Below are 20416 nucleotides of genomic sequence, written 5' to 3'. Positions count from 1 at the left end.
GGACAATCACCTCTCTGCTCCTGCTGGCAACACTGTTTCCCATGCAGGCCAGGATGCCCTCGGCCTTCTTATTATACAGCAAAGGAATCCCCTGAAAAGGAAACCACAATATCTGGCAACATGAAACAAAGTTCTGATCCGTAAAAGACTGGCAGCAAGGCCTGAATCTCTTGTGTCATCTGCTCTTGATGTATCACATTAGCACTAGGTGGAATGCAGAAGCTTCCTGAGACGTGATAATCAAAACCTAGTCCAATGCCTTTAAAAAAGCCTTTAAGAGATTACTCCTCCTTGTCTGTTTAAAATAAACTTAGGTAATACAAAAGGTTGGAAAATTTTTGGACAACTCCCCAGGGCCGGGCTTTGGAAGGCCGTATTGACGAGAGTCAATCAAGCTCCGGCTGCAGGCGTATATGTGTGTGCCAGTTCTTTAACACAGTAGAAATCACAACTTGCTGCATGATCAAAATTCTACATGTGCTACTCCTGAACCCCAATGACTTCCAACGGTGTTAAATTACCCCTTGATCTCAAAGCAGAACAAAACAACAAAATGCCACACCAATAGTGAATACATAAAAACAAACAACTCCTTGGGCCTCAAGGGGAGGCTGATGCACAGGCCACGGCTGCCAGCGTGCAGCTGGGCTTCCCAGGGCAAACAGCAACACACGGTGCATCCATCAGAAGCTGAAAGAGCCCTCAGGGAAGAGAGGCCAACTCAAGGGGCTGAGCACGGGACACCCTTCTTCCTGCCGGGCTGCTTCCCCTCCTCTGGTTTCTTTCTGTCAGTCCTCAGAGAGCAAGGAGATGCTCACAGCCTGTCACCAGCACTTACGGGTTGGCTGAAAGGCCACAGGTTGGGAAGACCAACAAGGAAACGGGGGAAAACCTGCACTGCACCATGTCAAGGGAGAGACGTGAAGCCGACCGCTTCATCGCCCTGCGATTGCCAGCCCGAGCGAGGGACGTTCTGACCAGCTACTGAAAGAGGCAGCACCAGGTTTAGAAAGTTCGCTTCAATTTTATTGCGTACAAGAAGATTTGGCTTCTATTTATTGCCCCGCCCACACCCCAAAATGAAACCCCAGTGCCCAGGATTGCCGCTTAGCAATCAGTCACTCAGCCTCCAGTCAGACCCAAGGAGAAGCCAAACCCCGGGGCTACGTCACCTCCTCCCTCTCCAGTCCCAGCCAGCCCTATTTCAACCTAACCCTACACCAGGCCTGGACCTCAAGAGACACACCCTGAAGGAACGCAGCGTCTCCAGCTCTTGCCATACACCAAGTCCTGCCTATGTGAAGCCCTCATTGCTTCTAACGCAGCACAAGTCCTTCCTGTCCAGTTCACTTCCATCATCTCCACCGTCCATGACAGGGAAAGCACGGCTGTGCCAGTAAACTGGGCTGTTGAGTCAGCAGCTCTTGGTGCCACCTCCGAGGAAGCGTTGCAGGTGGTTCTGCTGTCCTTTGTAGCTTCTTGCTCAAGCCCTCATCGTTGCTTTCTGCTTTCCTTCTCGGCTTTCTTCCTCAGCTGAGTAGCGCTTGCCTTGCCTCGGCAAGCTTGCTGCAAGAGGGAAAAAAGAGGCACTATTTCACTCACGCACGCTGCCAGCACAGTCTGACTTAGAGAGCTGCTCGCAAGATATCCCTGGGCTACGAACCCAAGAACAAGGAAGGACACAAAAGTCACATCTGCATTGTCTGTTACCGCATGCCAAGGAAGAGTCCTCACACTCGAGCACTGCCCCACTTGCAGCTGAGGGGAGGAGGAGCTGGAAAGGACAGGTGGACAGAAAAGAAGGGAAAAGCTGAAGAGGCGAGAATCAACTTCTCCCCGAGGCAGATCACACCTTTGTGGCCACTCTTTTAGGAATGCTCACCATTCCTAATCCTAGCGTTAGCAAGATGAAAATTCACCACCTACCTTTTCACGCTCCTCGCGTACGCACTGAGGGCCGTGCCGTGGCTGTGCTGCACAACACCAGCGACTGAAAGAAAGCACGCAGAGAGCGGATCTGTTGCAGACAGTGCCAGGAGCTGTGCTTGAACAACGCTTTCGGTAAGGCACTCCTACCTTGCAATGGCCACACTTTGGGAGCTCTGGGACACAGCCACGTGTTGCTCTCCTGAGTCCCAGCTCCATTTCTCAGCCCACTCACGCTCTGCTCCTCCATGTTCTGCAAAGGAAAAGTCCCAAGAGGGAAATTCAGTTCATCGCAGATGTCATCAAACTGTCAGGGCAGTCGCACTCATTGCTCGGGGTGAGCAACCAGCTGCATGCTTACCCAAGGAGCAGCGGTTACTTTTACTTGAGTGTAACAGCCAATGCCTGACTGCAAGTACGAACACTAACCTATGCCTAACTCTAAAATAACAACAGAAACCTATACCTAACTCTAAAATAACAACAAAAACCTATACCTAACCCTAAAGAACAAACAGGAACCTATGCCTAACTCTAAAAAACGAACAGGAACCTATCCCTAACACTAAAACTAAACTGAACACTAACACTAACACTAACTTAACACTACCATCAACAAAAAAGAACATAACAAACACCTAACCTAACAGGGGGAAGATGGAACTGGGGGCCCACAGAACCAGAGGAGCAACAAGGTGGAGGAGCAGAAGATGTTAAATAATGCCACCCAGCTAATGCTGGGGGCAGGGGCCGCGCAGCAGGAAAGGAGCCGAGTGCCTGGACCAGCGATGGTGAAGCTGTGACCATGCCAACGCGGGGCCTGGCACGGTGGTGTGGTGCCAGGCCAGCTATGCCGCGGGCGGATCCACGTCCATGGGCTCCTCTGGAGGGGGATCCACCTCCATCGGTTCCTCCGGAGGGGGATCCACCTCCATCGGTTCCTCCGGAGGGGGATCCACCTCCATCGGTTCCTCCGGAGGGGGATCCACCTCCATAGGCTCCACATGGGTGGTGGTCACAGGGCTGGTCCAGGCATGATGGATAATGGCTCTCTTACCCCTCCTCTGCCTGATGGTCATGGCGGGCCCCCTCCTCCTTCTGACTCCTAGGGCCCCCAGCTCCATCCTCCCACCAGAAACTTCAACCCTCGCCCTCTTTGCAGCAGGCATGGCTGTTAACTGCCACAACTGTCAGAGGCATGCGGCAACGGTGACCATGGTGACATGGAGAGGGTTCTAAAATGGCGGCCGCACTGCTGGCACTGGAGTTCCACATAGGATGAGGAGGGGGCTGGAGGGCAGGGCATGGTACGGGAGCTACAAGGTGCTCCCTGTGCCCAGCGGGCAGCCCTTCTCTCTGGCCAGCAAGAGGGCACAGACGAGCCGGCCCCAAGTAAAGGGCCCTCGGCCTCCTTCACCCTCCTTCACCCTCCCCCTTCTTCCACAAGGGAATCTTTTTGGGCTGCCATACTGTTGTGGTTTTGTATTTTTTTCTATTGGTATTTCACATCATAACATCATCTGGAGATCATAGATTGATCAGTCAATCATATTGATCTAGATAAGTCCGTGACACAGACGCAGCACGCAGCAGCTCCTGATGGGGCTCCTGAGCTGAGCACCAACAACGGCAGGCTCCAAAGGGGACCTGACTACGCCTGCCTCCTGGGACACACAAGCTCTGCTTTCCATAGTCGCACCCAGCGCCTCTCCTTGTGCGGCACCTCGGCGGATTCAACCCTTACCTACAATTAAGACCTCTGACTGAATTGGAATTCCAGTCACTCTGATTACACCCCACATCCCTGCTGCAGGCCCTCCCACATGCCCACGTGCTGCACCCAGCCACACCGGCTGCCACAGCCCCGCAGCCAGGCGGGGGTTGGTGCTTCATGATCCTTGAGGTCCCTTCCAACCCGGGTCATTCTGTGATTCTGTGATCGGGTTGAAGGGGCTGGCACTGCCCTGAAGGTGAGCGAGAGAAGTTGGCAAAGGAAGGGTGAGTGGCGGGATCCGAGGAGGGCGTTTTGTGTTTGTGTGCGTGTCTGTTGTTTGCCTGATGTGTTTGTGTGCGTTGTTGTTTCAGGTGTCTGAGTGAGGACTCCCTGTGGGAACTGGCAGCAAGCAAAGGAATGGATCGACGGGCCTGGCCGCCGTGTTGGACTGCGGCTGTGGAGCCAACGAAGGTGTGTCCAGTGTCCTTCCTTACATCATTGACTATGTATGAGGTGTACCTATATCTGTGTAACCATTTTACAAGTCAGGGTGCAGGTTTTTGGTGGGGTCCTGACAGTTCCTCAGCTAGAACCCTCTTACCCCTTTGAGACAGGCCGCTTCCGTCTGTAGCTGTCATGCCAGGAGCCAAATAAATTGCCCCATGGTGAAAAACACCAAGACTCCTATGTCTGCACCGACTCTTTAACCATTTGTTTAAGAGGTGGGTTTTTAGGTCCAACTCAGTATCCCTCCCTGCCACTGAAAGTACAGATGCAATAACCACCCGCACACCTGTTCCTTCGATTACCCGCCCCAGTCCCCTGAAATCATCTTTGATAGCCTTCAGGCTTTTTTTACTAACTTCTTCACTGCCAGCCTGAACTATCAGCAGGGGATAGTAGACAGAAGGGCAGATCAGACTGGGAAGTCTCCCAGCAACGTCCCTGACCCGTGCCCAGGGGAGGGAGCACACCTCCCTGCGGGTAGGGTCGGGCCAGCATATAGGGCCTTCCATTCCTCGCCAGTAGGGTTGTGCGCCCATGATGACAGTAATGAACAAACTGCTGCATCACAAAGATCTTGGCCTGATTAGAAATCTTTGAGTAATGCTGTTACAGCAGACAGAATGTGCTAAGCGCAAGTAGTCTCCTGCACTTCACATCCTTGCTACTTTGTTCTGGGTGTTGTCACTGAGCAGCGTCTAACACAAATTCTGCCCCGGTCAGCTGGCTGCCTGAGCTTGAGCCCTGATGGCAACACTGTGTGCTTACCCAGGAGCAGCGGTTACTTTTACTTGAGTGTAGCAGCCAATGCCTGACTGTAAGTACGAACACTAACCTATGCCTAACTCTAAAATAACAACAGAAACCTATACCTAACCCTAAAGAACAAACAGGAACCTATGCCTAACTCTAAAGAACAAACAGGAACCTATCCCTAACGCTAAAACTAAACTGAACACTAACACTAACCTAACACAACCATCAAAACAAAGAACAGAGCAAACACCTAACTACAACAGGGGGAAGAAGGAACTGGGGGCCCACAGAACCGGAGGAGCAACGAGGTGGAGGAGAAGAAGATGTTAAATAATGCCACCCAGCTCATGCTGGGGGCAGGGGCCACGCAGCAGGAAAGGAGCCGAGTGCCTGGACCAGCGATGGTGAAGCTGTGACCATGCCAACGCGGGGCCTGGCACGGTGGTGTGGTGCCAGGCCAGCTATGCCGCGGGCGGATCCACATCCATGGGCTCCTCTGGAGGGGGATCCACCTCCATTGGTTCCTCCGGAGGGGGATCCACCTCCATCGGCTCCACATGGGTGGTGGTCACAGGGCTGGTCCAGGCATGATGGAAACGGGCTCCTTTCCCCCTCCTCCATTTGATGGTTATGGCGGGCACCCTCCTCCTCTTCGGTTCTGGGGCCCCCAGCTCCTTCTCCCACTTAAATCCTCACTACATTCCTCTCACCCTCGCTTCGTGCTGGACATGGCTGCTACCTGCCCAGCACTCTCAGAGGTGAGTGAGTCGGGTGGAGCCGCAGCAACCAAGGTGACAGCTGTGACATGGGGAAGATTCCAAAATGGCACCTGTGCTGCTGGGAGTGGTGTTCCGCATAGGATGAGGAGGGGGCTGGAGGGCAGGGCACGGCACGGGAGCTACAAGGCACTCCCTGTGTCCAGCGGGCAGCCCTTCTCTCCGGCCAGCAAGAGGGCACAGAGAGCTGGCCCCGAGAAAAGGGCCCTCGGCCTCCTTCACCCTCCCCCTCCTTTCATAAGGGAATCCCCACTTTGGGCTGGGCACCCACATGGAATCATTGAAACTACAACCTACTACTTTGCTTCTACAGCAAGACTATTGTACTGAAATACTACTGTACTTAAAAGCACCTGCAATCACACTACACTCGTTTTTAATATTAAACTCTCAAACTTTCATAGCAAATAATAACATCCGCTCACAAAGAAAATGTGGAGAGGCCACAAAAGAGAAATACCACTCATGAAAACATTTGTATTTAGACATTCAAACTAACAACGTACTTTGTCTTTACCTAACCGTACCATTCTGTGCTAGAAATACGATGTTTTGCTGTAGAGTATAACTTGGAGAACCCAAAAGCAGCTAAAACCTGCTCCACTCAGTAATTTGACCATCCGCTGATATTTGGTTCTTTTCTCCCTTGCTTTCTAGTTGCTCACTCTTTAGACACACGCAAATCACATTGTCAAGGACTACAAAAACACTGTTAGCCAAAAAATTTATGCTGGCAGAATCTTAACGTTAGAAACGTGTAAATTGGTTGCAAAGAAGAAAGTGAAGACCAACACAGTAACCAAATACTAACTGATACATAAGGCTTCTCTCACACATCCTGAAAACAGAACCGCCAGCCTTAATGAACTTTGCTCTTCAGACACTGACTGAAATGCAAGTATTACCTTGTCATGGTTTATTAATTTTGTAATTTTGCTATCAGTATTCCACATCATAACATCATATAAAGCATGAATAGTTTTACTGAATCTGCAACTTACAGAAGAAGACTACATCTCCCAGAGAACAACACGAGGTCACGGGACCTGGACACTATATTAACTCTGTCGCAGGCTAGACTGACGTCTTTCGAGTTCTGGCGTTCAGGGGAGTGTGTGGGAGCCTTCACCGTTTCGCCTAGATTTACAGTAGGCCTCTCAGTTTCGGGACTCATTCTCTCTCCTATTTTGCTTGATTCGTTAGCTCAATTTTCAATTATATTGTATTATACTGTGTTATCCTGTATTTCGATATAGTAATTTAGTAAATAAGTGTGCCTCCTTAGATTGTTGCTGCTGTTTTCTTTTCCTAATTAACTTTTTTTCCTTTCGGCCTAGGGCCCCTGCTGGGCCCACAGTCCCTGTCACGGACGCAGGTGGATTTTTAGTTTAAACCGTGACATACCTGTAGCAGCCTGGATCTGGCAATAGTCAAAGAATCCTTTACGTCCAGCCCCTTAGCATCAAAAGACCACAGATACTGCTGGGGCAGAATTTCATTGAAGCCTTCAAAAGAAGCTTGTGTCTGTTCCTCAGTGCCTCGGGAAAGTCTCCATTCTGCTACCAGCCTGGAAAAGACACAGAAGGATCATTTAAAACAGGCTACGCTAACCCAAGTTCATCTTTGTTAGTTTGTTTTGAAATGAACCGTAAGCTGTGTTAAGAAAAATGATGGAAAGTGCTGGGGATAGAGCACTGTGTAACTGTATTCTAATTGTATTCCCAACCTTCACCCTGCGCAAACAATTTTAAGTTAAAACCCTATGTTTCCAACCACTCAACTGCAGAAAGCATTTTAGGCTCCAGCAGAAGGCAGCATCTACTCACTGATGATATTAATGAGAGCACAGGAGTCCCTTGCTGTTCGGAGGAAGAAAAAAATGCAGAGCTGTGTTCATCTAATATGTTCCATATTTGTTTCTGTCAATCACGAAACTTTGCTCTGTGGTAGAAACTCCACTCTCCATTAAGAAAAGGGAGAAAAGCAGGCAGGAGACCCAAAGAACCTGAACCCAGGGAGAAGCAGATATTATGCTGAATTCAAGCCTAACCTGTCAGGAGAACTGGAATCGAAAGGAGAGAACGCAACACAGGACACAGAGTGTGACAAAAGAACATTGCTTAAGCTGCAATCTGAGCTCTGCCCGGCTTCCTCAAAACCAGAAGAGAACGGTCTTCTGCAGGTACTCCCTCCTCTCCATCCCAGTGAGTATTTGGCACAACTGCCAATGCCAATACGTTCCTTCTGCAAATGTCACCGTTTCTGTGAAACCTTTCCAGATGACTCGTGACTAAAGCAATTTCTACTCCCTCATTCCTCAAAACCTTCCCACACAAAAGCCTTCACAGATCAGATGGTAAGAAAGAGGGAATTCTACGGCCACAGCAATAAAGCGCGCAAAAAGCCCATCTGTTGCAGACAGAGGAGTGAGCCGTGCTTAACCAACACTGCTTCAGCGCACGCTTACAGTAAGGCACACCTACCTTGCGCTGGCCACGCACGAAGCTCGTGACGCAGCTCCAGGCGGCTCTCCTGGGGCCCAGCTTCATTTCACGGCCACTCACGCTCTGCTGCTGGACATTCTGCAACGGAAAAGCCACCGGATGCAAATCCCATCCCTCGCAGATGGCATCAGACCTCCGCTCTCATGGCAGTCACCACCGCCCTGCCCTGGGCAGCGCTTCCACTGCCCTTGCTCCTGCCACAAGACACCAACGTCTGCTTCTAACGCGGCTCCACCATGGGATCCTGTATGCAATAGAAAAACACACGGAGGCTGCCAGCCACTGCAACACGCGCGCTGTGAAACCCCTGGCACTGCTGAGTCCCAAGAGCAGAGGAGAGAAGCGTTTGCCTGCCATGGACGGGCTGCGGCGGGATTGAATCCTGCCTTCGAATCGGGACACCCCCAGGGAGAGCCTCCCTGGGGACCCAAAGACTGAAATGGAGGCAAGGTAACACTCTGCTATAGAAAGGGAAAGGGGAACTTCACAGAAACCGAGACAAAGGGTAACTGCAGATAGTTTACATTTAAAAGTGCAGGGATAGGGGGAATTACAGACACTTAGTCAAAATAAAACCAGAGAAGAGGGCAATAAAGATAAGAAGAAATTGTCCGGAGACCTCTGACAAGAAGAAGGATTAGATACCCCCGGGCAAGATGATGCTGACATGGGAGAACGATACCAGCAGATAACACCAAGAAGAAAACAGAAGAAGAATTTCACCCCAAAACAACGGCAAGGGTCGCGGGGAATGGGGTCCTAGGGAATGTAATGAATATGTAATCAAACTGAGGAGGAGACTATTGATTACGTATTAGCTTAACCTATATCTGTAACACACTTTTCTCCTTACGGTGTGCAAGTTTGGTGGAGCTCTCCCGCTTGCACCCGGCGCTGCGCAACGCTGGAATAAACATACCTGCTTTAGAACCCATCTTTGGGTTATAGAGTTTGATTCCGCAAGTCATCTTCCTGCCGCACAGCCCAGCACGGCCGGAGCCGCACCACACGATCCGGGCCGGGGCCGGCTCAGGCTCTGCCTCCAGGCTTTTGGGGCCGGCCGGGTGACTCCGCAGCACAGCGAGACCGTGGAGCCGCCCGGGAGCCGCCTCTGGGTGCCGGCAGCGCCGCGAGCTCCTCCCCCGACAGCCCCTCCGTGCCCCCGCCCCGAGGCCCGACCCCGTTCGCAGCACAGAGCCCGCTCCTCCCGGCCCCGCTCATGGCCGCCATGCCGCCATGGCCCGGAAGTGCTCTCCGCCGCCTGCAGGAAGCACTTCCTGTCACTGGCACTGGCACTGTCACGTGGCTCAGGCCGGGCTGGGGCCTGTTGGGGGGGGGCGGCTGCCGGAAAAGGACCCAAAATTCACGTCTCATTTCGTGTCTTTCCTCTCGCTTTCCTTCCTTTACCTTCCCCTTCCCTTCCTTCCTTCCTCGCCCTCGTCCCCTTCCCTTCACCACCTCCCTGTGTCCATTCCAGTGCCTGGCCACCCTTTCTGAGCAGTAATACCTCGTAGTGTCCAGCCTGAATCTCCCCTGTCGCAGCTTGAAGCCATTCCCTCTGGTCCTATCATTAATGACACGAGAGAAGAGGCCGAGCCCCAGCTCACTACAGCCTCCCTTCAGGAAGTTAGAGAGAGCAATGAGGTCTCCCCTGAGCCTCCTCTTCTCCAGGCTGAACAATCCCAGCTCCCTCAGCCGCTCCTCATACGGCCTGTGCTCCAGACCCCTCACCAGCTTTGTTGCCCTCCTCTGAACGCGTTCCAGGGCCTCGATGTCTTTCTTGCACTGAGGGGCCCAAAACTGAACACAGCACTCGAGCTGCGGCCTCATCAGTGCTGAGAACAGGGGGACAATCACCTCTCTGCTCCTGCTGGCAACACTGTTTCCCATGCAGGCCAGGATGCCCTCGGCCTTCTTATTATACAGCAAAGGAATCCCCTGAAAAGGAAACCACAATATCTGGCAACATGAAACAAAGTTCTGATTCGTAAAAGACTGGCAGCAAGGCCTGAATCTCTTGTGTCATCTGCTCTTGATGTATCACATTAGCACTAGGTGGAATGCAGAAGCTTCCTGAGACGTGATAATCAAAACCTAGTCCAATGCCTTTAAAAAAGCCTTTAAGAGATTACTCCTCCTTGTCTGTTTAAAATAAACTTAGGTAATACAAAAGGTTGGAAAATTTTTGGACAACTCCCCAGGGCCGGGCTTTGGAAGGCCGTATTGACGAGAGTCAATCAAGCTCCGGCTGCAGGCGTATATGTGTGTGCCAGTTCTTTAACACAGTAGAAATCACAACTTGCTGCATGATCAAAATTCTACATGTGCTACTCCTGAACCCCAATGACTTCCAACGGTGTTAAATTACCCCTTGATCTCTAAGCAGAACAAAACAACAAAATGCCACACCAATAGTGAATACATAAAAACAAACAACTCCTTGGGCCTCAAGGGGAGGCTGATGCACAGGCCACGGCTGCCAGCGTGCAGCTGGGCTTCCCAGGGCAAACAGCAACACACGGTGCATCCATCAGAAGCTGAAAGAGCCCTCAGGGAAGAGAGGCCAACTCAAGGGGCTGAGCACGGGACACCCTTCTTCCTGCCGGGCTGCTTCCCCTCCTCTGGTTTCTTTCTGTCAGTCCTCAGAGAGCAAGGAGATGCTCACAGCCTGTCACCAGCACTTACGGGTTGGCTGAAAGGCCACAGGTTGGGAAGACCAACAAGGAAACGGGGGAAAACCTGCACTGCACCATGTCAAGGGAGAGACGTGAAGCCGACCGCTTCATCGCCCTGCGATTGCCAGCCCGAGCGAGGGACGTTCTGACCAGCTACTGAAAGAGGCAGCACCAGGTTTAGAAAGTTCGCTTCAATTTTATTGCGTACAAGAAGATTTGGCTTCTATTTATTGCCCCGCCCACACCCCAAAATGAAACCCCAGTGCCCAGGATTGCCGCTTAGCAATCAGTCACTCAGCCTCCAGTCAGACCCAAGGAGAAGCCAAACCCCGGGGCTACGTCACCTCCTCCCTCTCCAGTCCCAGCCAGCCCTATTTCAACCTAACCCTACACCAGGCCTGGACCTCAAGAGACACACCCTGAAGGAACGCAGCGTCTCCAGCTCTTGCCATACACCAAGTCCTGCCTATGTGAAGCCCTCATTGCTTCTAACGCAGCACAAGTCCTTCCTGTCCAGTTCACTTCCATCATCTCCACCGTCCATGACAGGGAAAGCACGGCTGTGCCAGTAAACTGGGCTGTTGAGTCAGCAGCTCTTGGTGCCACCTCCGAGGAAGCGTTGCAGGTGGTTCTGCTGTCCTTTGTAGCTTCTTGCTCAAGCCCTCATCGTTGCTTTCTGCTTTCCTTCTCGGCTTTCTTCCTCAGCTGAGTAGCGCTTGCCTTGCCTCGGCAAGCTTGCTGCAAGAGGGAAAAAAGAGGCACTATTTCACTCACGCACGCTGCCAGCACAGTCTGACTTAGAGAGCTGCTCGCAAGATATCCCTGGGCTACAAACCCAAGAACAAGGAAGGACACAAAAGTCACATCTGCATTGTCTGTTACCGCATGCCAAGGAAGAGTCCTCACACTCGAGCACTGCCCCACTTGCAGCTGAGGGGAGGAGGAGCTGGAAAGGACAGGTGGACAGAAAAGAAGGGAAAAGCTGAAGAGGCGAGAATCAACTTCTCCCCGAGGCAGATCACACCTTTGTGGCCACTCTTTTAGGAATGCTCACCATTCCTAATCCTAGCGTTAGCAAGATGAAAATTCACCACCTACCTTTTCACGCTCCTCGCGTACGCACTGAGGGCCGTGCCGTGGCTGTGCTGCACAACACCAGCGACTGAAAGAAAGCACGCAGAGAGCGGATCTGTTGCAGACAGTGCCAGGAGCTGTGCTTGAACAACGCTTTCGGTAAGGCACTCCTACCTTGCAATGGCCACACTTTGGGAGCTCTGGGACACAGCCACGTGTTGCTCTCCTGAGTCCCAGCTCCATTTCTCAGCCCACTCACGCTCTGCTCCTCCATGTTCTGCAAAGGAAAAGTCCCAAGAGGGAAATTCAGTTCATCGCAGATGTCATCAAACTGTCAGGGCAGTCGCACTCATTGCTCGGGGTGAGCAACCAGCTGCATGCTTACCCAAGGAGCAGCGGTTACTTTTACTTGAGTGTAACAGCCAATGCCTGACTGCAAGTACGAACACTAACCTATGCCTAACTCTAAAATAACAACAGAAACCTATACCTAACTCTAAAATAACAACAAAAACCTATACCTAACTCTAAAATAACAACAAAAACCTATACCTAACCCTAAAGAACAAACAGGAACCTATGCCTAACTCTAAAAAACGAACAGGAACCTATCCCTAACACTAAAACTAAACTGAACACTAACACTAACACTAACTTAACACTACCATCAACAAAAAAGAACATAACAAGCACCTAACCTAACAGGGGGAAGATGGAACTGGGGGCCCACAGAACCAGAGGAGCAACAACGTGGAGGAGCAGAAGATGTTAAATAATGCCACCCAGCTAATGCTGGGGGCAGGGGCCGCGCAGCAGGAAAGGAGCCGAGTGCCTGGACCAGCGATGGTGAAGCTGTGACCATGCCAACGCGGGGCCTGGCACGGTGGTGTGGTGCCAGGCCAGCTATGCCGCGGGCGGATCCACGTCCATGGGCTCCTCTGGAGGGGGATCCACCTCCATCGGTTCCTCCGGAGGGGGATCCACCTCCATAGGCTCCACATGGGTGGTGGTCACAGGGCTGGTCCAGGCATGATGGATAATGGCTCTCTTACCCCTCCTCTGCCTGATGGTCATGGCGGGCCCCCTCCTCCTTCTGACTCCTAGGGCCCCCAGCTCCATCCTCCCACCAGAAACTTCAACCCTCGCCCTCTTTGCAGCAGGCATGGCTGTTAACTGCCACAACTGTCAGAGGCATGCGGCAACGGTGACCATGGTGACATGGAGAGGGTTCTAAAATGGCGGCCGCACTGCTGGCACTGGAGTTCCACATAGGATGAGGAGGGGGCTGGAGGGCAGGGCATGGTACGGGAGCTACAAGGTGCTCCCTGTGCCCAGCGGGCAGCCCTTCTCTCTGGCCAGCAAGAGGGCACAGACGAGCCGGCCCCAAGTAAAGGGCCCTCGGCCTCCTTCACCCTCCTTCACCCTCCCCCTTCTTCCACAAGGGAATCTTTTTGGGCTGCCATACTGTTGTGGTTTTGTATTTTTTTCTATTGGTATTTCACATCATAACATCATCTGGAGATCATAGATTGATCAGTCAATCATATTGATCTAGATAAGTCCGTGACACAGACGCAGCACGCAGCAGCTCCTGATGGGGCTCCTGAGCTGAGCACCAACAACGGCAGGCTCCAAAGGGGACCTGACTACGCCTGCCTCCTGGGACACACAAGCTCTGCTTTCCATAGTCGCACCCAGCGCCTCTCCTTGTGCGGCACCTCGGCGGATTCAACCCTTACCTACAATTAAGACCTCTGACTGAATTGGAATTCCAGTCACTCTGATTACACCCCACATCCCTGCTGCAGGCCCTCCCACATGCCCACGTGCTGCACCCAGCCACACCGGCTGCCACAGCCCCGCAGCCAGGCGGGGGTTGGTGCTTCACGATCCTTGAGGTCCCTTCCAACCCGGGTCATTCTGTGATTCTGTGATCGGGTTGAAGGGGCTGGCACTGCCCTGAAGGTGAGCGAGAGAAGTTGGCAAAGGAAGGGTGAGTGGCGGGATCCGAGGAGGGCGTTTTGTGTTTGTGTGCGTGTCTGTTGTTTGCCTGATGTGTTTGTGTGCGTTGTTGTTTCAGGTGTCTGAGTGAGGACTCCCTGTGGGAACTGGCAGCAAGCAAAGGAATGGATCGACGGGCCTGGGCGCCGTGTTGGACTGCGGCTGTGGAGCCAACGAAGGTGTGTCCAGTGTCCTTCCTTACATCATTGACTATGTATGAGGTGTACCTATATCTGTGTAACCATTTTACAAGTCAGGGTGCAGGTTTTTGGTGGGGTCCTGACAGTTCCTCAGCTAGAACCCTCTTACCCCTTTGAGACAGGCCGCTTCCGTCTGTAGCTGTCATGCCAGGAGCCAAATAAATTGCCCCATGGTGAAAAACACCAAGACTCCTATGTCTGCACCGACTCTTTAACCATTTGTTTAAGAGGTGGGTTTTTAGGTCCAACTCAGTATCCCTCCCTGCCACTGAAAGTACAGATGCAATAACCACCCGCACACCTGTTCCTTCGATTACCCGCCCCAGTCCCCTGAAATCATCTTTGATAGCCTTCAGGCTTTTTTTACTAACTTCTTCACTGCCAGCCTGAACTATCAGCAGGGGATAGTAGACAGAAGGGCAGATCAGACTGGGAAGTCTCCCAGCAATGTCCCTGACCCGTGCCCAGGGGAGGGAGCACACCTCCCTGCGGGTAGGGTCGGGCCAGCATATAGGGCCTTCCATTCCTTGCCAGTAGGGTTGTGCGCCCATGATGGCAGTAATGAACAAACTGCTGCATCACAAAGATCTTGGCCTGATTAGAAATCTTTGAGTAATGCTGTTACAGCAGACAGAATGTGCTAAGCGCAAGTAGTCTCCTGCACTTCACATCCTTGCTACTTTGTTCTGGGTGTTGTCACTGAGCAGCGTCTAACACAAATTCTGCCCCGGTCAGCTGGCTGCCTGAGCTTGAGCCCTGATGGCAACACTGTGTGCTTACCCAGGAGCAGCGGTTACTTTTACTTGAGTGTAGCAGCCAATGCCTGACTGTAAGTACGAACACTAACCTATGCCTAACTCTAAAATAACAACAGAAACCTATACCTAACCCTAAAGAACAAACAGGAACCTATGCCTAACTCTAAAGAACAAACAGGAACCTATCCCTAACGCTAAAACTAAACTGAACACTAACACTAACCTAACACAACCATCAAAACAAAGAACAGAGCAAACACCTAACTACAACAGGGGGAAGAAGGAACTGGGGGCCCACAGAACTGGAGGAGCAACGAGGTGGAGGAGAAGAAGATGTTAAATAATGCCACCCAGCTCATGCTGGGGGCAGGGGCCACGCAGCAGGAAAGGAGCCGAGTGCCTGGACCAGCGATGGTGAAGCTGTGACCATGCCAACGGTCATGACCATGACCACGGTGGTGTGGTGCCAGGCCAGCTATGCCGCGGGCGGATCCACGTCCATGGGCTCCTCTGGAGGGGGATCCACCTCCATCGGTTCCTCCGGAGGGGGATCCACCTCCATCGGCTCCACATGGGTGGTGGTCACAGGGCTGGTCCAGGCATGATGGAAACGGGCTCCTTTCCCCCTCCTCCATTTGATGGTTATGGCGGGCACCCTCCTCCTCTTCGGTTCTGGGGCCCCCAGCTCCTTCTCCCACTTAAATCCTCACTACATTCCTCTCGCCCTCGCTTCGTGCTGGACATGGCTGCTACCTGCCCAGCACTCTCAGAGGTGAGTGAGTCGGGTGGAGCCGCAGCAACCAAGGTGACAGCTGTGACATGGGGAAGATTCCAAAATGGCACCTGTGCTGCTGGGAGTGGTGTTCCGCATAGGATGAGGAGGGGGCTGGAGGGCAGGGCACGGCACGGGAACTACAAGGCACTCCCTGTGTCCAGCGGGCAGCCCTTCTCTCCGGCCAGCAAGAGGGCACAGAGAGCTGGCCCCGAGAAAAGGGCCCTCGGCCTCCTTCACCCTCCCCCTCCTTTCATAAGGGAATCCCCACTTTGGGCTGGGCACCCACATGGAATCATTGAAACTACAACCTACTACTTTGCTTCTACAGCAAGACTATTGTACTGAAATACTACTGTACTTAAAAGCACCTGCAATCACACTACACTCGTTTTTAATATTAAACTCTCAAACTTTCATAGCAAATAATAACATCCGCTCACAAAGAAAATGTGGAGAGGCCACAAAAGAGAAATACCACTCATGAAAACATTTGTATTTAGACATTCAAACTAACAACGTACTTTGTCTTTACCTAACCGTACCATTCTGTGCTAGAAATACGATGTTTTGCTGTAGAGTATAACTTGGAGAACCCAAAAGCAGCTAAAACCTGCTCCACTCAGTAATTTGACCATCCGCTGATATTTGGTTCTTTGCTCCCTTGCTTTCTAGTTGCTCACTCTTTAGACACACGCAAATCACATTGTCAAGGACTACAAAAACACTGTTAGCCAAAAAATTTATGCTGGCAGAATCTTAACGTTAGAAACGTGTAAATTGGTTGCAAAGAAGAAAGTGAAGACCAACACAGTAACCAAATACTAACTGATACATAAGGCTTCTCTCACACATCCTGAAAACAGAACCGCCAGCCTTAATGAACTTTGCTCTTCAGACACTGACTGAAATGCAAGTATTACCTTGTCATGGTTTAATAATTTTGTAATTTTGCTATCAGTATTCCACATCATAACATCATATAAAGCATGAATAGTTTTACTGAATCTGCAACTTACAGAAGAAGACTACATCTCCCAGAGAACAACACGAGGTCACGGGACCTGGACACTATATTAACTCTGTCGCAGGCTAGACTGACGTCTTTCGAGTTCTGGCGTTCAGGGGAGTGTGTGGGAGCCTTCACCGTTTCGCCTAGATTTACAGTAGGCCTCTCGGTTTCGGGACTCATTCTCTCTCCTATTTTGCTTGATTCGTTAGCTCAATTTTCAATTATATTGTATTATACTGTGTTATCCTGTATTTCGATATAGTAATTTAGTAAATAAGTGTGCCTCCTTAGATTGTTGCTGCTGTTTTCTTTTCCTAATTAACTTTTTTTCCTTTCGGCCTAGGGCCCCTGCTGGGCCCACAGTCCCTGTCACGGACGCAGGTGGATTTTTAGTTTAAACCGTGACATACCTGTAGCAGCCTGGATCTGGCAATAGTCAAAGAATCCTTTACGTCCAGCTCCTTAGCATCAAAAGACCACAGATACTGCTGGGGCAGAATTTCATTGAAGCCTTCAAAAGAAGCTTGTGTCTGTTCCTCAGTGCCTCGGGAAAGTCTCCATTCTGCTACCAGCCTGGAAAAGACACAGAAGGATCATTTAAAACAGGCTACGCTAACCCAAGTTCATCTTTGTTAGTTTGTTTTGAAATGAACCGTAAGCTGTGTTAAGAAAAATGATGGAAAGTGCTGGGGATAGAGCACTGTGTAACTGTATTCTAATTGTATTCCCAACCTTCACCCTGCGCAAACAATTTTAAGTTAAAACCCTATGTTTCCAACCACTCAACTGCAGAAAGCATTTTAGGCTCCAGCAGAAGGCAGCATCTACTCACTGATGATATTAATGAGAGCACAGGAGTCCCTTGCTGTTCGGAGGAAGAAAAAAATGCAGAGCTGTGTTCATCTAATATGTTCCATATTTGTTTCTGTCAATCACGAAACTTTGCTCTGTGGTAGAAACTCCACTCTCCATTAAGAAAAGGGAGAAAAGCAGGCAGGAGACCCAAAGAACCTGAACCCAGGGAGAAGCAGATATTATGCTGAATTCAAGCCTAACCTGTCAGGAGAACTGGAATCGAAAGGAGAGAACGCAACACAGGACACAGAGTGTGACAAAAGAACATTGCTTAAGCTGCAATCTGAGCTCTGCCCGGCTTCCTCAAAACCAGAAGAGAACGGTCTTCTGCAGGTACTCCCTCCTCTCCATCCCAGTGAGTATTTGGCACAACTGCCAATGCCAATACGTTCCTTCTGCAAATGTCACCGTTTCTGTGAAACCTTTCCAGATGACTCGTGACTAAAGCAATTTCTACTCCCTCATTCCTCAAAACTTTCCCACACAAAAGCCTTCACAGATCAGATGGTAAGAAAGAGGGAATTCTACGGCCACAGCAATAAAGCGCGCAAAAAGCCCATCTGTTGCAGACAGAGGAGTGAGCCGTGCTTAACCAACACTGCTTCAGCGCACGCTTACAGTAAGGCACACCTACCTTGCGCTGGCCACGCACGAAGCTCGTGACGCAGCTCCAGGCGGCTCTCCTGGGGCCCAGCTTCATTTCACGGCCACTCACGCTCTGCTGCTGGACATTCTGCAACGGAAAAGCCACCGGATGCAAATCCCATCCCTCGCAGATGGCATCAGACCTCCGCTCTCATGGCAGTCACCACCGCCCTGCCCTGGGCAGCGCTTCCACTGCCCTTGCTCCTGCCACAAGACACCAACGTCTGCTTCTAACGCGGCTCCACCATGGGATCCTGTATGCAATAGAAAAACACACGGAGGCTGCCAGCCACTGCAACACGCGCGCTGTGAAACCCCTGGCACTGCTGAGTCCCAAGAGCAGAGGAGAGAAGCGTTTGCCTGCCATGGACGGGCTGCGGCGGGATTGAATCCTGCCTTCGAATCGGGACACCCCCAGGGAGAGCCTCCCTGGGGACCCAAAGACTGAAATGGAGGCAAGGTAACACTTTGCTATAGAAAGGGAAAGGGGAACTTCACAGAATCCGAGACAAAGGGTAACTGCAGATAGTTTACATTTAAAAGTGCAGGGATAGGGGGAATTACAGACACTTAGTCAAAATAAAACCAGAGAAGAGGGCAATAAAGATAAGAAGAAATTGTCCGGAGACCTCTGACAAGAAGAAGGATTAGATACCCCCGGGCAAGATGATGCTGACATGGGAGAACGATACCAGCAGATAACACCAAGAAGAAAACAGAAGAAGAATTTCACCCCAAAACAACGGCAAGGGTCGCGGGGAATGGGGTCCTAGGGAATGTAATGAATATGTAATCAAACTGAGGAGGAGACTATTGATTACGTATTAGCTTAACCTATATCTGTAACACACTTTTCTCCTTACGGTGTGCAAGTTTGGTGGAGCTCTCCCGCTTGCACCCGGCGCTGCGCAACGCTGGAATAAACATACCTGCTTTAGAACCCATCTTTGGGTTATAGAGTTTGATTCCGCAAGTCATCTTCCTGCCGCACAGCCCAGCACGGCCGGAGCCGCACCACACGATCCGGGCCGGGGCCGGCTCAGGCTCTGCCTCCAGGCTTTTGGGGCCGGCCGGGTGACTCCGCAGCACAGCGAGACCGTGGAGCCGCCCGGGAGCCGCCTCTGGGTGCCGGCAGCGCCGCGAGCTCCTCCCCCGACAGCCCCTCCGTGCCCCCGCCCCGAGGCCCGACCCCGTTCGCAGCACAGAGCCCGCTCCTCCCGGCCCCGCTCATGGCCGCCATGCCGCCATGGCCCGGAAGTGCTCTCCGCCGCCTGCAGGAAGCACTTCCTGTCACTGGCACTGGCACTGTCACGTGGCTCAGGCCGGGCTGGGGCCTGTTGGGGGGGGGCGGCTGCCGGAAAAGGACCCAAAATTCACGTCTCATTTCGTGTCTTTCCTCTCGCTTTCCTTCCTTTACCTTCCCCTTCCCTTCCTTCCTTCCTCGCCCTCGTCCCCTTCCCTTCACCACCTCCCTGTGTCCATTCCAGTGCCTGGCCACCCTTTCTGAGCAGTAATACCTCGTAGTGTCCAGCCTGAATCTCCCCTGTCGCAGCTTGAAGCCATTCCCTCTGGTCCTATCATTAATGACACGAGAGAAGAGGCCGAGCCCCAGCTCACTACAGCCTCCCTTCAGGAAGTTAGAGAGAGCAATGAGGTCTCCCCTGAGCCTCCTCTTCTCCAGGCTGAACAATCCCAGCTCCCTCAGCCGCTCCTCATACGGCCTGTGCTCCAGACCCCTCACCAGCTTTGTTGCCCTCCTCTGAACGCGTTCCAGGGCCTCGATGTCTTTCTTGCACTGAGGGGCCCAAAACTGAACACAGCACTCGAGCTGCGGCCTCATCAGTGCTGACAACAGGGGGACAATCACCTCTCTGCTCCTGCTGGCAACACTGTTTCCCATGCAGGCCAGGATGCCCTCGGCCTTCTTATTATACAGCAAAGGAATCCCCTGAAAAGGAAACCACAATATCTGGCAACATGAAACAAAGTTCTGATCCGTAAAAGACTGGCAGCAAGGCCTGAATCTCTTGTGTCATCTGCTCTTGATGTATCACATTAGCACTAGGTGGAATGCAGAAGCTTCCTGAGACGTGATAATCAAAACCTAGTCCAATGCCTTTAAAAAAGCCTTTAAGAGATTACTCCTCCTTGTCTGTTTAAAATAAACTTAGGTAATACAAAAGGTTGGAAAATTTTTGGACAACTCCCCAGGGCCGGGCTTTGGAAGGCCGTATTGACGAGAGT

At 51.7% G+C, this 20416-nt stretch overlaps 2 protein-coding genes across 3 annotated transcripts; both read right to left on the bottom strand.

Moving 5' to 3' along the window:
- Positions 1–1004: 1004 nt before the first annotated feature.
- Positions 1005–10560, bottom strand: LOC146757781 (uncharacterized). 2 transcript variants are annotated; one of them, XR_014935915.1, is made up of 4 exons: positions 8160–8424; positions 7081–7243; positions 1927–2179; positions 1005–1566 (listed from the first exon to the last, which is right to left on the bottom strand). XR_014935915.1 is itself a non-coding variant. In XM_085520119.1 (3 exons), the coding sequence occupies exon 1, from the start codon at positions 10068–10070 to the stop codon at positions 9210–9212; it is 861 nt and encodes a 286-aa protein (XP_085376245.1). In that variant the 5' UTR covers positions 10071–10560; the 3' UTR covers positions 7194–7243; positions 8160–8258; positions 9100–9209. The 2 variants fall into 2 exon arrangements, 1 of the variants encoding a protein (XP_085376245.1); XM_085520119.1 differs by lacking the exons at positions 1005–1566; positions 1927–2179 and adding an exon at positions 9100–10560 and having other exon boundaries at positions 7194–7243; positions 8160–8258.
- A 471-nt stretch (positions 10561–11031) lies between these two features.
- LOC146757780 (uncharacterized) lies at positions 11032–20358 on the bottom strand. Its single transcript, XM_085520093.1, has 5 exons — positions 19102–20358; positions 18162–18260; positions 17083–17245; positions 11954–12206; positions 11032–11593 (listed from the first exon to the last, which is right to left on the bottom strand). The coding sequence occupies exon 1, from the start codon at positions 20070–20072 to the stop codon at positions 19212–19214; it is 861 nt and encodes a 286-aa protein (XP_085376219.1). The 5' UTR covers positions 20073–20358; the 3' UTR covers positions 11032–11593; positions 11954–12206; positions 17083–17245; positions 18162–18260; positions 19102–19211.
- Positions 20359–20416: the final 58 nt, after the last annotated feature.

Source organism: Coturnix japonica, chromosome 19 (assembly GCF_054131305.1).
Source record: "Coturnix japonica strain WE chromosome 19, WE-NBRP24, whole genome shotgun sequence".
Lineage (NCBI taxonomy): Eukaryota > Metazoa > Chordata > Aves > Galliformes > Phasianidae > Coturnix > Coturnix japonica.
This window is presented reverse-complemented; position numbering and strand designations above follow the sequence as displayed.